The sequence below is a fragment of the Pelobates fuscus genome, chromosome 1 (assembly GCF_036172605.1).
Source record: "Pelobates fuscus isolate aPelFus1 chromosome 1, aPelFus1.pri, whole genome shotgun sequence".
NCBI classification, from domain to species: Eukaryota; Metazoa; Chordata; class Amphibia; order Anura; family Pelobatidae; genus Pelobates; species Pelobates fuscus.
In genome coordinates, this window is record NC_086317.1 from 143,027,735 (window position 1) to 143,043,109 (window position 15,375).

The 15,375-nt window shown below is 41.8% G+C and overlaps 1 protein-coding gene across 1 annotated transcript in view; it reads left to right on the forward strand.

The window, feature by feature from the left end:
- The first annotated feature begins 716 nt into the window (after nt 1-716).
- The window catches only part of ST7L (suppression of tumorigenicity 7 like), a 156,254-nt gene continuing 141,595 nt past the window's right edge, over nt 717-15,375 (forward strand). The window contains exons 1-2 of the mRNA XM_063450783.1: nt 717-943; nt 4,255-4,337. Of these exons, the coding sequence (XP_063306853.1) occupies nt 775-943; nt 4,255-4,337 (252 nt within the window). The 5' untranslated portion in view covers nt 717-774. The remainder of the gene's footprint in view (nt 944-4,254; nt 4,338-15,375) is intronic.

The window sequence follows — 15,375 nt, forward strand, 5'->3', positions numbered from 1 at the left end:
CAGCGGTTTCACAAAGTTTCCACATTTGTTAGTTTTATTTGGGGGGGGGGGGGGGGGGAGAGGGGGGAGGAGGTGAGGGGGTGCCAAGCCCAAGATCCGCCCCGGGTGCCAAATGCCCTAGGTATGCCCTGGGTGCACTTAATATGAAAGAGGTGAATTACGGTTGAACAGACATATAGCGCAAATTCCAGGTTTTGTTTACATTTTGTTTTGACCAGAATGTGTACTATTGACTCTGTCCTGAAGGGGTTAAACTGCAATACTGTGTGTGTGTATGTGTGTGTGTATGTATATATATATATATATATATATATATATATATATATATATATATATATATTCTTCTTGTTCTAAATTACATTTTAAAGGCATGATTTGTTGCTAGTAAAATTTCTCAGAGCAGCCTGGCCACCCTCCTAAAATGAGTGAATGCGGGGGCTGTAGTTCTAAATCAGCAGACTATCTACTTTATAACCACTCCAGGCTTATCCCTTATAGAAGTATATATCCAATTTCGCCCTAGATGTTTCTGAACTACATTTCCCGTGATGCAAAGCCTTCCTTACACCTGTCCAGACATCACGGGACTTGTAGTTCGGAATCTTCGATGTCTGCCACAGTGCGTTATTATCACAGTCTGTCCCAGACATTTGGAGCCTGCTTGCGGCGCGGTGACCAAACCCATCAATAAGCGAGCGCGGTGTGACCGCGGTGTGACTCCCAGCTAGGCCCCGCCTCTCACGTCTCTCGGCTTGCAAAAGGGAAACAACCAAGATGGCTGACGGGCCCGAGCTCGTCGCCCCCAGCCCTTCCCCTGGCGGCCGGTTGAAGGGCTTGCTGTGTAGCTGCAGGGGCTACGCTTGGGCTCTGCTCCCACTGGCCTCGCTGGCCCTCCTTTACCACCTCCGAGCGCCGCTCCGGCTATACGAGACTGCCGTAACCGGTGAGTGCGAAGCGGCGTCTAATGTAGGCCGTGGTCCCCAGGCTGTTGCCTAGCAACACATAGTTTGATGATGGTGAGATTAGCGCCTAGCAACAACAGCATCCTCATAGGGCTTCTCCATCTGGTGGAGGGGCAGGTTGCTGCTTAGCAACCTAATATATAACAAATTGCATGGACGTTTCCTACTGACAATACAGAAAGCGTGCAAAAATTATAGGATCCCTCTTTGCAACCATAACAACTTCTTTGGATTTAAGTTGTTATGGTGCCAGGAGTGTCCCTTTAATATTGTAAAACCGTGTGCATATGCAGTAGACCCACAGCACATTTTTAATTTGTTACTTTTTATAGCACATAGTGTTGATATAGTTATGTTTGCAAGTTACAGAGAAAGCGCGGGTCACATGCCCTATGCATAGTTTCAGTAATACAACAAGACTGAGAGATGTGCCATTTTAAATACAATAGATGATATACGCGATTAAAGTGCTTGGGAGCTTAACTGTTGCACCTGTTTTGGATCGGTATTTCTTCTAATAAACTTTCACCTATCTGCATTTCGGGAGTGTTTCCTGTTGTCCTCTTGTACCTATTAAAGCGGCTCGGTCATGACGTGACCTGCATCTTTTTTTTTTTTTTTTTTACCTCCCCGATTATCCTAGCCCTTGGTGTATGTGTGTCCCCAATGTATTGCTCACTCTTGCCCCACGTTTTCACCTCTTTTTCCAATGCGCTGCCATCTTATAAGTACTGGCAGTGGTTTATTGTCCTTGCCCTCGTCTGCCCATACTTTCCACACATGCCCAGTAACAGGAAGGAAGAGGACATTCGGGCAGTACAGAAAGAAACACTAATACTTAAATTCCACCTTTGGTAGGTGGAGAGAAAAAATTCCGAAAGACAAAGTTGTCTCTACTTTGTCTTCTGTATTTTACGTAAAGAGTATTGAAAATGAGATTTCAGGAGAGATGGGAAGAAGAGAAATCTAGATAAGAAAGGTCAGTATGGTGTGACAGAGCTGCTTCAATGTAGTTATTTTTAGTCATTTAAAGGGGTACTCCAACATCCGTAACCCCCTCTGCATTTTGGAGTGGTCATAGTGGAAGGAAGCTGGCTGAGAGTTATTTGTACTTGTGTACTGTGACCTAGTTACACCCCCGGCACACGTGACTTTGGCAGCATGGTACTCTGTTCTGAGCTGCCTGATGTGATGTCAGTTCTGTGCATATTTTACATCTGTTGTCAGCACGCACTGCACTCTGGCGACAGATTTTCTTTAATTCTGTCAATATTCTAACCCTATACCCTCAGTTACATTTTTTTTTTTTCAACGTTCCCTCCTCTTTACCTCCCTGTCTCCCTCCATCTCCACTCCCCTACTCAAGGCGAGCATGCAAGAAGTGCATTTCGAGATTGAGGTTTCCCTATAAAAAGAAATGATGGAAGAATACTGAATCTATTACAGAATTCCAATCCACAATTAAAGGGTTACTCTAAGCTGCAGAAGCTGAAAGGCAATCCAACCGCCATTCATTGATCGCAAACGTCAGTTGACCACTCTCAGCCAATGAATGCAGTACTATGCATAGGAATATGCACAGAACTGATATTAGCCAGCCTGGAACGAAAGTTCTGGTTAATGATGCCCCTATTACACTGATGGACATAGTTACTCCTTTGGCACCTGAGGCGTTAAACTCCTTATGTGCAGCCTTTTAACCCCTTAAGGACCAAACTTCTGGAATAAAAGGGAATCATGACATGTCACACATGTCATGTGTCCTTAAGGGGTTAAAGCGAAATGCTTCACATGCACCGTGACCACTTTATATTACTGAAGTGGTTATGGTGCTTGCACCAATCTAATTTTGTTTCAGGGACACTATAGTCACCCAGGCCACTTCATCTAAGTGGTCTGGGTGCACTGTCCCTGTCCCCTTAACTCTGCAATGTTAAACTGCAGTGTTCACACTGCAGGGTTAAAACTACCTCTAGTGGCTGTCTACCAGACAGTGGGGTTCCCTGGGACTCCCAAGTCCAGGAGAGGCCTGAAGAGTAAACAGTCCATGGATTATGAGGTGGAAATATTTATATATCAAAATGACTAGTGAGACTAGCAGTTTGGGGTGGCCACTTAAACTTAAATTAACTGCATAAGTGATATGGGCGTACAGGTTCATCCACTGTCACTGCCACTGTCATTAAAATTAGCTAAAAGTTAAGTTCTTTAAAGATTTGTAGGAAATATCTCGAAAAAAAAAATGTCTAATGATGACCGACAGGTTTATTCACTAAAGTGAGAATTTAAAATAAATTTTACATTTAAAGGAACACTATACTGTTAGGTATACAAAATTGCTATAGTGCTGTCTGTCAACCCCTTCCCTTGCTGCCCATGTGCCGCAAATAAAGGTTAATAAAAAAAACCTGTTTTCACTTACCTGATTCCAGCACCGATCCACTCTGCACTGGGTCAGTCTTCTCTGACGTCAAGGCAATTCTGGAACCTAATGCGCATGTGCGCGAACACTGGGTGCATTAGGCCTTCCCAATGTGGTCTTCAAGACACAGGACAGGCGTATGCAAAGCATTAAGACATCCTGCGTCGTTTCGCGGAGTCAAATTCCGTGCAACTGCAGGATGCGCCTTTATGGGCTGTCTGTTGGCTACTAGAGGCAGTGTTAATGCTGCAGGGTTAAGGGGAAATGAACAGTGCACCCAGCCCACTACAAATAGTTGAAGTGATCTATAGTGTCCCTTTAAGCCCAGAGTACCAAAACTGGAAGCATAACTGACTTAGTGAATGCTTCTAGTTTGGCTATATTTAGCTTGGATTTGAAATTCACTTTGAATTCTCACTTGAGTAAATAAATTGAGAGAGTGGTTTCAAATCCAAGCCATTGTCATTATAAAATATAACTATTCATCTTGATTATGAGTTAGCACCTAGAGTAAAAGGTAAGTGGTTTCCTACCCCTTGCAATTCTTTACCTGCCGCCGTATGCTTGGGAACACTGGGGTGTGAGTATCACTGAATCGGCAGTCTGTGATGATAAATGCCCATGCCCTACATTTAAATGGTCCCCAGATACCTGCCATCAAGTAGCTAAACTTGGAAATTGTGGAGAAGTTACAAATGGTTCTCAGGTCTATTTTTTTGTTGCTAAATACATGTTTATTTCATTTACCAATAGTGCAAAATAGTGGAATAAGTTAGTACTTTATAAATAAAATAATCATTTGTTTGACTATCTGTATACAGTGCATGTTTAAGGGTTAATTATAATGGATTTTCTAATTTTTTTTTTTAGTGACTGGCTTCATCAGCACATTGACTCCGAAGTTCTATGTTGCACTCACTGGCACATCGTCACTCATATCTGGACTAATACTGGTATTTGGTTTTCACATATATTTATATTCTTTGAATGAGTTTATCAACATTAATGAATAACTTCCTCTGTTTAATTGACATATTTCTTTAAAAGGGCTGTCTAAGCACCATAACCACTACAGCATATTGTAGTGGTTTTGATGCTAAAAGTTCTCCCCTGGTTGTTTGTCAAACTGTTTTGTGAGCTGTTTGACAAAAAATGTGGGACCTTCAGGCACCCTTAACCCAGGCTCTAATGCCTCGTTTCCACTAAGCGGTATGGTTCGGGTCAGTACGGTTCGGAAGGGTTAGACTGGTCCAGCCTATTCAGGTGAGAGTTTCCACTGCAAGTCGGACCGTCAGGGAGCATGCAGGGTTTTTACCAAATGCCTAGCGTGTTGTTTGTCATGAATTTCCTGTCCGCCAATCAAAGGATTGTGTAGTATGACGCCAGTACCTCCGCCCTAACCGTACCATTTCCTATGAACCTACACCTGAAGGGAATGGTGTGGTTTGGTTCGATTGTATTGGCCACTTTCATAATGGAAACACTCAAAATAGTGTACCAGACCTACCGACCCGTACCGCTCAGTGGAAACTGGGCATTACTTGCTAATTCAAAAGTTTGGCTGACAGCATAAACTGACAGGTGGCTAAGCCACATGTGCTTGCATGACTTTTAATTTTTTGCTAAATAGTTTGACAGAATTGGCTTGATAAATGATAGATCCAAAACATTTTGTGTTGATCCAATAAACCTGCTTAGTTCCCAATCCATGCTCTGTTTTTTTACAGAACTGGGAGACAACCCCCATAGCTTTAAAACACCATACCCATTACAATGGGTTGTTGTGGTTGTGTAGCGGTTGTGGTGCTTAGACTGTCCTTTTAATTATAAATGATGTATTAAGTGGAGATAGACTTATTAAAGTGTTTTTAATCATTACCCTCTGCTGCCAAGTTATCCCTATCCCTGTGCAAATCTACTAACTTTTTTCATGATCTCTTATTTGCCTTAATGTTATATCCTCCTGGGGAGAAGAAAGAGGTTTCATGTGAATTGTATTTTGGTTTGCATTATACACAGAAGGCTATTTTGGGTCAGACTGAAATTATATAAGTCTACATCTGTGTGTTGAATATATACCTGTGTTTGCTCAATGTCGACTCACTCGAGTAGCATCACATCACATTATATTCCTCTTTGTGATAGCACTGGGTAGACTGTGCTTCTTCTCTCTTATTCATGGAACACTAAAGCTTACCTCCCAACTTTTTAGATAGACAAAGAGGAACACTTTCATTTTAGGAATGTGAGTGGGGCTGTGACCAGGGGTGGGTTTTTTTCTGATATATTTTTTGTTAATATTCCAATAAAATGTATGCAAATAAAATGCAATTCAGAGCAGGAACAATGTACGGTATATTGTTTATTCAAACTGATCTATAAACACATTTATTGCAGTTTAAAAGTCACATTGCTGTGAGTATTATTGCTGTGGAGCACATCAATAATATGAAGCTCCTAGAATAGAGGGGCATTAAGATAGAATAGTGCAACGGAGGGATTTTGGCCCAAAGTAGGGACTGGACCTGCTAAATATGGACACTTGAGAGTTATTCTGTAGCGTTCGGAATAAAAACATGTATTCCTAATGCTATAGTATCCTGACATCTATTTAGATGTCTCACTGCACTCCCTTCCTCCCCCCGTGTGATGAGGGTTTGAAAGGTAAGTATTACTTGACTTCCATCCCTCACCATGCAGATCTCTACAATTGCGTTCTGCCTCTTTGGCTGAGGTCATCAGTGTAGATGATTTCAGCCAACCCAATGTTTTCCCATAAGGAAATATTGGGAGGCTAGTGAACATGTGTGCCAAAATGCCACGCTGCATCAATCAAATGATCTCTATGAAACCCTTCAATTAACTAGCTAAGTTTAACACAGTTATTGGGGCGGATAGCTGCTTACAGCCACTAAAGGAATATTAACCCTTGCAATGTAAACATTGCTATTCGCTCAATTTTGAATAAGAAGATTGTTTACAATGATCTGTTTCATATTAGGCAAATATAGTAAAAAAGAAAAAAAATCAATAAAATGGTTCAGCACACCACTAGGTCATAAGCAATTCTTTATTGCGGCAACAATTTCTTTCTGCATTTTGTGCACATGTCTGCTTTTATGTAATAAAGTGGTCAATTGTGACTTTACTAAGCTCCTGACAGTGATACAGCAATGTGCCTTGAAGGTTCAGTTACTCTTAAAGGAATACTATAGCGTTGGGAATACACGACTGTATTATGGTGTTGAAAGGCTGCTCCGACATTGGCAATAGGGGGGTGGGGGGCAGATGCTTATTCGCGGCAAGCACCATGCACGCATCAGACCTTTCCCTTAGGAAACGCAGGGAAACTGCAGCAATCTATTGGTAGACAGCCACTAGAGGCAGGCTTAAGCCTGCAATGTAATCATTGAAGTTTCTCTGAGAACTACAGAGACAGGGACCACTCACCCAGACCACTTAATGAGATCAAGTGGTCTGTGTGCCTATAGTGTCCTTATAAACAACAATAGTGTATAGCTGTCTGGTGGCTGTCCAAAAATGATGGCATTCATTGCTGCTGTAATTAATTCACTCCTATTATTAAATATACTGATCAACCACAACATTAAACCATTGACAGGTGAAATTAATAAAATTGATTATATCATGGCACCTGTCAAGGGGTGGAGTGTTCCTGGTATGCCGTGGTTAGTACCTACCAAAATTAGTGCTACCCCCAGTGTCAGGGGTCATTGGCACCCAAGGCTCAAGCATGTGGGGAGTGATGAGAAGCCCATCTGTAGCTCAGATTGATGAAAAACATATCGCTGGCCATCATAGAAAGGTGTTAGAACACACAGTTCATTGCAGTTTGCTGCTTACGGGACTGCATAGCCGCTGATCGGTCAGCGTGCCCATTGAGTTCACTGCTGAAAACACTTTCAATGGGGATGTGAGCATCAGAACTAGACCATGGCACAATTAAGAAGGTTGCATGGTGTGATGAAGCATGTTTTCCTTTAGATCAAGTGAATGGCTGGATGCGTGTGCGTTGTTTACCTGGAGAAGAGATGGCACTATGGGAAGAAGGCAGGACAGCGGGGGCAAAGTTATGCTGTAGACAATGTTTTTTGCTGGTAAACTTGGGTCTTGGCATTCATGTTATTTTGACAGTTACCACTTACCTAAAGATTTTAACAGACCACGTACATCCCTTCATGGCAGTGATGTTCCCTGAGGGCAATGGCCACTTTCAGCAGGATTAATGAACCCTGTAACACTGAAAAACTGTTTAGTAATGGTTTGTGGAACATGACAAAGAGTTCACGGTGTTGCCTTGGCCTTCATATTCCCAGACTTCAATCCAATCAAACATCTGCGGGATGTGCTGGAACAACAAATTCGATCCATGGAGTCCCCACCGCGCAACTTGCAGGACTTAAAGGTTCTGCTGCTAATGACATGGTGCCAGGTACCACTGGAGACGTTCAGAGGTCTTGTGGAGTCCATGCCTCGACGCATTAGCTTTTTTGGCAGCACGATATTTAGGTAGTTGGTTTTAATGTTGTGGCTCTCCAGAGTATTTAGTGGGTGAAGTTCTAGGGAGAGAGACCAGCATGGTCAAAAATGTGACTTACATCAATTTCTGGCAACCATGGACATTTATGTCCCAATGGTATACTAACAGGGTTATCCACTAAAGTGAGAATTCAAAGGGAATTTCAAACTTTACACTAAAGTAGCAGAACTGGAAGCATAGCTATCTTACATAATGTTTCCAGTTTGGCTATTTTGGCCTTTAATTTGCCATTCACTTTGATTCTAAGTACCGTATATACTCGAGTATAAGCCGAGTTTTTCAGCACATTTTTTGTGCTGAAAAACCCCAACTCGGCTTATACTCGAGTCAATAGTCTGTATTATGGCAATTTGCATTGCCATAATACAGACTGGGGCTGCAGAGATGTTACTTACCTCTCCTGCAGCTCCTGTCAGCTCTCTCCTCCGCGCCGGTCCGTTCAGCACCTCTGTCAGCTCCCAGTGTAAGTCTCGCGAGAGCCGCGGGGTCATAGTGCGGCTCTCGCGAGACTTACAGTGTGAGCTGATAGAGGAGCTGACCGGACGGCGCGGAGGAGGAGGGAGCTGCAGGAAAGGTAAGTTACAGCTCTGCCAGCCCCCCTCTCCCCCCCACTGAACTGCCAATGCCACTGGACCACCAGGGAAGGAGAGCCCCCCTCCCTGCCATGTATCAAGCAGGGAGGGGGGGGACAAAAAAAATTATAATAATAATAATAAAATAAAAAAAATAATTAAATTAAATAAATAATAATAATAAAAAAAATATGAAAATAATTTAAAAAATAACATTGCCCACCCCCCACCAAAGCTCTGCAACACACACACACACACACACACTGCACATACACACACTGCACTCATACACACACTGCACACATACACACACACTGCACTCATACACACACTGCACTCATACACACACTGCACTCATACACACACACTGCACTCATACACACACACTGCACTCATACACACACACTGCATTCATACACACACACTGCACTCATACGCACACACACACTGCACTCATACGCACACACACGCTGCACTCATACGCACACGCTGCACTCATACGCACACGCTGCACTCATACGCACACGCTGCACTCATACGCACACGCTGCACTCATACGCACACGCTGCATTCACTATACACACACTGTAAATAAATATTCAATTAATATATATTTTTTAGGATCTAATTTTATTTAGAAATTTACCAGTAGCTGCTGCATTTCCCACCCTAGTCTTATACTCGAGTCAATAAGTTTTCCCAGTTTTTTGGGGTAAAATTAGGGGCCTCGGCTTATATTCGGGTCGGCTTATACTCGAGTATATACGGTATGTGTTTGCATGCATGTGCAATTCTGACATACAGCAGGTAAAATGGCAGAGAACAAACACAGCTGATTTAAGAGAGAACTTTTTTAAAGGTGAAGTAAAGACAAAAATGTGTGTAATAAGTAGTTGGTGGAAGCTGCTGTCTTAACACAAATTCTGGCATGCACTCATTGAGTGCTTTGAATATGGCCATAGACCACGCCTCAAAATGATTCTTTCTTCATAAATCACTTCCTAAGTACAGTTCCAAATCAATGACTGATTTCACTAGATTTGCTTTTGAATTTCTTGTTTTTACAGTTTTTTTTTCAGTTAACAAAGTTAGAAGGTTCAACAAAATTGATCCCTATTTAAGCATTTTCTCTTGTGATGTATTGGAATTGTAGAATCCAGTCATTATTATGTTTTCTCTCTTAAAGGGACACTATAGTCACCAGAACAACTGCAGCTTTTTGTTCAGAGAAAATGCAGTGTTTACATTACAGCCTAGTGATAACTTCACTGGCCACTCCTTAGATGGCTGTTAGAGATCCTTCCTGGGTCATGGTTGCCTAAAATGCATCCAAACATTCAGTATCTCCTCACTCTGCATGCAGACACTGAACTTTCCTCATAGAGATTCATTGATTCAATTCATCTCTATGAGGAGATGCTGATTGGCCAGGACTGTGTTTGAATTATGCTGGCTCTGCCCATGATCTGCCTCTTTGTCAGTCTCAGCCAATTCTATGGTGAAGCATTGTGATTGGATCAGGCTACCACTTCTAAAGACATCAGCAGACTGCTTGTTTTTGTTTGAGGCAAACAGCATGCAGATCTACAGCTTCTGGTTTGAATACAGTAAGATTTTGCTATATTTATGGAGGCATGAGGGGCCCAGGGGGGGCTAGATGGTGGTTTTAACACTATAGTGTTCCTGACCCTATAGTGATCCTTTAATAAAATCACATACTATTTATCTTTTAACTGCAATAGCTAGGTCTAAATAGAACTTGTTTCTGCAATTTACACATTAACCTCCAGGTGGTGCTATTTATCTGTAAAATTGTATAGTATAGATTAGAAAATTGAAGTATACACATGGTATGAGCATGTCAGCTTATGTCTTTTGACATATCACAAAATTGAGTAGTCTTATCTATGAATTGTGGTAACCGCAAACACCAAAATTAAAAGTATACACCTCAAATGTCAGTGTGAAAACTCAAGTGGCCTTGGTTAAGTATTATTTATTTAGAATTATTTTTTTTACCAAGGGTACATTTCTGTTTTTTTGTTTAATGTTCTGTTCATAGCTTACCATCTACAAATTAGATCCCTGTCTATACTATACCAAACAGGGCAGACATTTTAAAATAAAAAAAACACTTTTACAAAGCTAATCTGCCTACTATGTGATTTCTAGTCTAAAACAGCACTTTTCTGACAAAGCGTACAGTGAATTTTCTAGCCTGTTTTCATACGCACCTCTCTGAAAAACGTGTACACTACTTGAGCAGTATGTTCACAAAAACTCTACACCCCTCATCCAATGTAAGCAGGTCAAGCAGTCTTCTTATACAGAAGATGACTTTATCTTATACAGTGATAAATCCTATAGATTATTACTACCTCTGATAAAATGTTATAATAAAACTGGTATAAAAGAACCCACAATAACCTAAAAATGTAAAGGTAGTTTAAATTCAAAGCGAAACGAAGCACCATGACCACTGCAGCATTCTATAGTGGTTATGGTGCCAGGAATCCCTTGGTGCTGTTGCATCATTTTGGTACCAACTGTGTGTGTGTATATGTGTGTGTGTGTGTGTATATATATATATATATATATATATATAACCATGGCTTTATTCATTTTAAATCGCCCCTTTTTCTATTCTCTTACCAGGAACTTGCACTTGGTACAATTACATGTCTCCTTGAATATTCTTTAACCTGTAAGGTAGTCTTATTCTCATCATCATTACATTACCAATTGTCAACCTTGTGCCCAGAAAGTCATCATTTCTAAAATGTAAAGGGGACTGTCATTTCCCCACTCTCCCATTACATTTACTTATCCCTATCATTAAGAAATTAAACATTTCAAAAATATTAAATACAGATATTATTATTATTTATTATTATTATTATTATTATTGCCATTTATATAGCACCAACAGATTCCGTAGCGCTTAGATATCCACAACTTATTATCTTGCAACTGGGTTCCTCTATCTTAGCTTTGTGTCAGTCATTGCAATAAGCTCTGGTCCGTTATACCTTGCAATCAGCATAGAGAAAACATATAGTGAAGAGGATAAATTATATAATATTATTTTTACTCTTTATTTGCACTGTTTGCCCTGGCTTTGACTTGTCCAAACTAGATTTTACATTGTCATTTGCTAAATCTTTAATATAAAGTTAAAAAGAAAACAGAGCATCATCTGAAAAATGTGATGCAAGTTATAGGCGATTTTCAATGTTTTACTCAATAGTGTACACTTGAGAGTAAAAGTACCCATTAACTGCATTCATTTTGTCTTCTTCATAGTACTTTTTTATTCTTTATTTATGAAATGCATCAGAAAATAACTCCAATCTCTGTAGAGGTGTGCACAACACAGAATGATTACAAAATTAAGACGAGTAAAGGTCAAAATAATGTTTTTATTTTAAAAAGTTTATGGTCGTCTTTTTTTTTTTTTTTAACTGTGTGTTTGTGATTGCTTAGATTTCTTCGACAACACTCTTTCAAGGCAAGATCCTATGTAGCATTATATGAGTGGCTATTTTATGTAATTTAATAAAATATTTTAGTAGAATAAAAGGTACGTGTGCAATTACCTCTTCATTCATGTGCAGCCAACTTATTAGCCCTGGACAGAAGGTTGTTTCACTGTAGAGATGTATCCATTGATGCCTGAAATATTGGTTCCATACTAATGAAGCAAGAAATCACAGATGGTGTTTTAAGCAGCTTTTGTTCTTGGTAAACTATATAATAACCTTCAACGTGTACATGAGACGTCTTTTCGTGACCTTACTCTTTAATCTAGGCCTGGACTAATATAGTTGCCATGCCTTTTTCACTACTAGGCAGCAACGAATATTCACCTTTCTTGTTTTTGGTACTATAAAATACAACATCCTTCTTTTTCAGTTTGATATGATTTTAATCTCTTTTCCTTCGAAACGCCTCCAAAGATCTTACATTAACGATTCAATTTATTAGTGCTTGTAAAAACCAGTGTAAGCAACTGAATGATTTTGGCGTGTGTTTCTTTTAAAAGAATACTTACAATATTGGAAAGTAACTACTGCATAATAAATATCCTGGCATAAAACCTTCAGAGTTGCAGCAATATTACATACACCAGATCAGCCCTATGTTCATCAAATGAAAACGCACAATCCACCATCACACAGCAGGATTTCACACGCAGCATCATTTAGTCATTTTGGAGGCCTAGCAGCAGCCAGTAGAAGTAGCGACAAGTTTGGAACCAGTCGCCAAGTTCTTCCCAAAGAGAGAGAAATTCGGCAACATGCATTTGAGTCGCTACTTGCGAAATTGGCATATTAAACAGCCACTACCTGCTGAAAGTAATGACAGGAATAGAGAAACGCTAGCCTTGTGTCTCCCTTCGACAAGCATAGGATTTCTGGCAAAAATGTATCAAATTGCAGCACACTAGTTGCTTAGTCTATCTAATAAATACCATTCCCTTATTCCATTTCGTGGTTAGAGCTTTTTCTTTTTTTTTTTTTTTGTCAATCTGATTTTTATTAAGGCATATAGTATGGGGTACAAAAGAGAAGACGGAGGAAACGTTAAAGCGAGTTACATTATAGGGTTGGTACAACAATACAGAAAGTTAACGTACATTTCCAGATTATCAATGCCTAATTTTTTTTTTTTTTTTTATGTAACGTAGTTAAGCTCTAATTTGAAAATACAAGCTAAGGATCGTAGGATCCAGATTAGTATCTCGCTAGGTCATGCTAGGCGGGCGACAGGTTACACATGTATAACAAGGAAAAAAAAAAAAAACATTAGTTACCCATGCTAATTTAGAGGATTAAATCAAGGACATATGGTCAGTGCTTAGTGTGCTAAGTCAAAGCAAAAGGAAGACAGCATTTGTCGCTTTAACTTTTGTCGCTTTTACATTTGTCGCTCTAACATTTGTCGCTTTTACATTTGTCGCTTTTACATTTGTCGCTTTTACATTTGTCGCTTTTACATTTGTCGCTTTTACATTTGTCGCTTTTACATTTGTCGCTTTTACATTCGTCGCTTTGTCCGTAGTCGCTTTAACATGTGTTGCTGTAACATGTGTCGCTGTAACCCGTGTAGCCTTGACATTTGTCACTCTAACATTTGTCACTCTAATAGTTGTCGCTCTAACATTTGTCGCTTTGTCGCTCTAACTTTTGTCGCTTTAATATTCGTTGCATTAACGTCCAACTTTGTAGTAGTATCAGAGCTTAAAATAAAATAATAATAACAACATAAAGTCATACGAGTAGGCAAAATGGGAGGCCTCTGCACAAGTGGGAGTCCAGTAAGGAGAGTCCATGGGGGTCATTCAGGCTAGAGCCCTGCGGCTAACAGCTTAGAGTCGTGATGGTGGGGCCGCCAGTTAGTGGGGTCTGTTCAGCCAATACCTCTGCTGGGCACGGTGGGGAAGTTGGCACCGTCGTGATGAATGAGCCACCGGGGTACGGCATGGTGCGAGTTGGCGTCGGCCGTCAGCCGGCCCCAGGTTGTTATGAAGGCCTTCACCAGTTTCCCACTGACACGGTTACTCAGAGAGGCCGGGTCGTCCCTTCGTCGGGCGCCATGCTGGGCTCGGGTGTTCTGCCGCCGCCTGCGGCGGGCGAGCCTCCGGCGGTATGGTTGGTGTCCTGGAGTCGGACTCCATGCGGTCTTCAGCCTGGGAAGGCGTTGTAGACGGCCTATGGTAGAGGCTTCTGGTATGTGAGTGAGTAGTCGGGCGGTTTGTCGCAGTGTGACAGTACCTCGCCCCCGCTGTTGCAGGTGATGCTTTGGGCCTTGAGGTGAGACTTTGGGCCTGACTGGGACACTGCTGGCTGGGTTAGGCCTATAGGTTAGAGTTTGAGGAACCTTTGGCTTGTGGGGTCGCGGTTGGCCCTTCTCGCCGTCCGCCTTAGCCTGGCGTGTGTCATGCCACTGCCATGTATGAGGTCTGTGAGTGAGAGGTTGCTCGCTGAGTCGCCGTGAATCAGGCCGTTGGTGGTGTGAGGCCTCGGCCCTCAGGTGGGTCTGGGCTGGACGGGACATTAGTACCTCCAGTTTGCGCCAAAAGCTTTGGAAAATTCTGTCCAATCTCGCCTCATATCCCAGCTCGCTCCGTGCCTCCTCAGGCATCCACGTGGCCGGCGGTCCCCCATCTGTCCTGCTGCCGGTCTGGGCTCCCATATACGGATTGGGTGTAGTCCCATGCTGTGTGCGGTGGACCGGGATATCCCCCCCGGCCCTGTGGGGGGGAGGACGGGACTTTGTGAGGACCCGTTAGTAGGGGAGGAGAGGGACGGGAGATCGGCCGATTCTCCCGCCCGCAGCCCCCGCTAGGCCGCAGCTGTTCCACCCGGCTTTTTCCTGTCAGCTTCTCGGCTTTCCGCTTCGGGACTTTCCAGCCGACGTCTGCGGCAGATGGGTACCCGTTTGGAGCATGATGTGAGCGGCAGGAGTCCCAGCAAATCGCTCGACATCGTAGGTTAGTAGGGAGCTCCTGCATGCTGCGACCGTCCGCCATGCCGGTCAAGCCCCGCCCCCCGGTTAGAGCTTTTTCAATTCACTTAAAGAGCTTTCTACACCACTGTAACTGATATGGACATAGTAAATGCAGTTTTTACATTTTACCCAGCACTAAAACATTTTGATGCCGGTCTCTAATAAATCAAGGGGTATATCTTTACCTGTATTTTTCAGCTTTAACGAGAATAATCAAATGCAATCAAACACAATAAAAACTATAAAAAATATATATATTTTGTTTGTAATTCGTTGTATCTGCACTAGACTTTAAACTTTATTTCCACCCTTATGTATACTGAACATTGGTTGTATTTTATTTAGCTG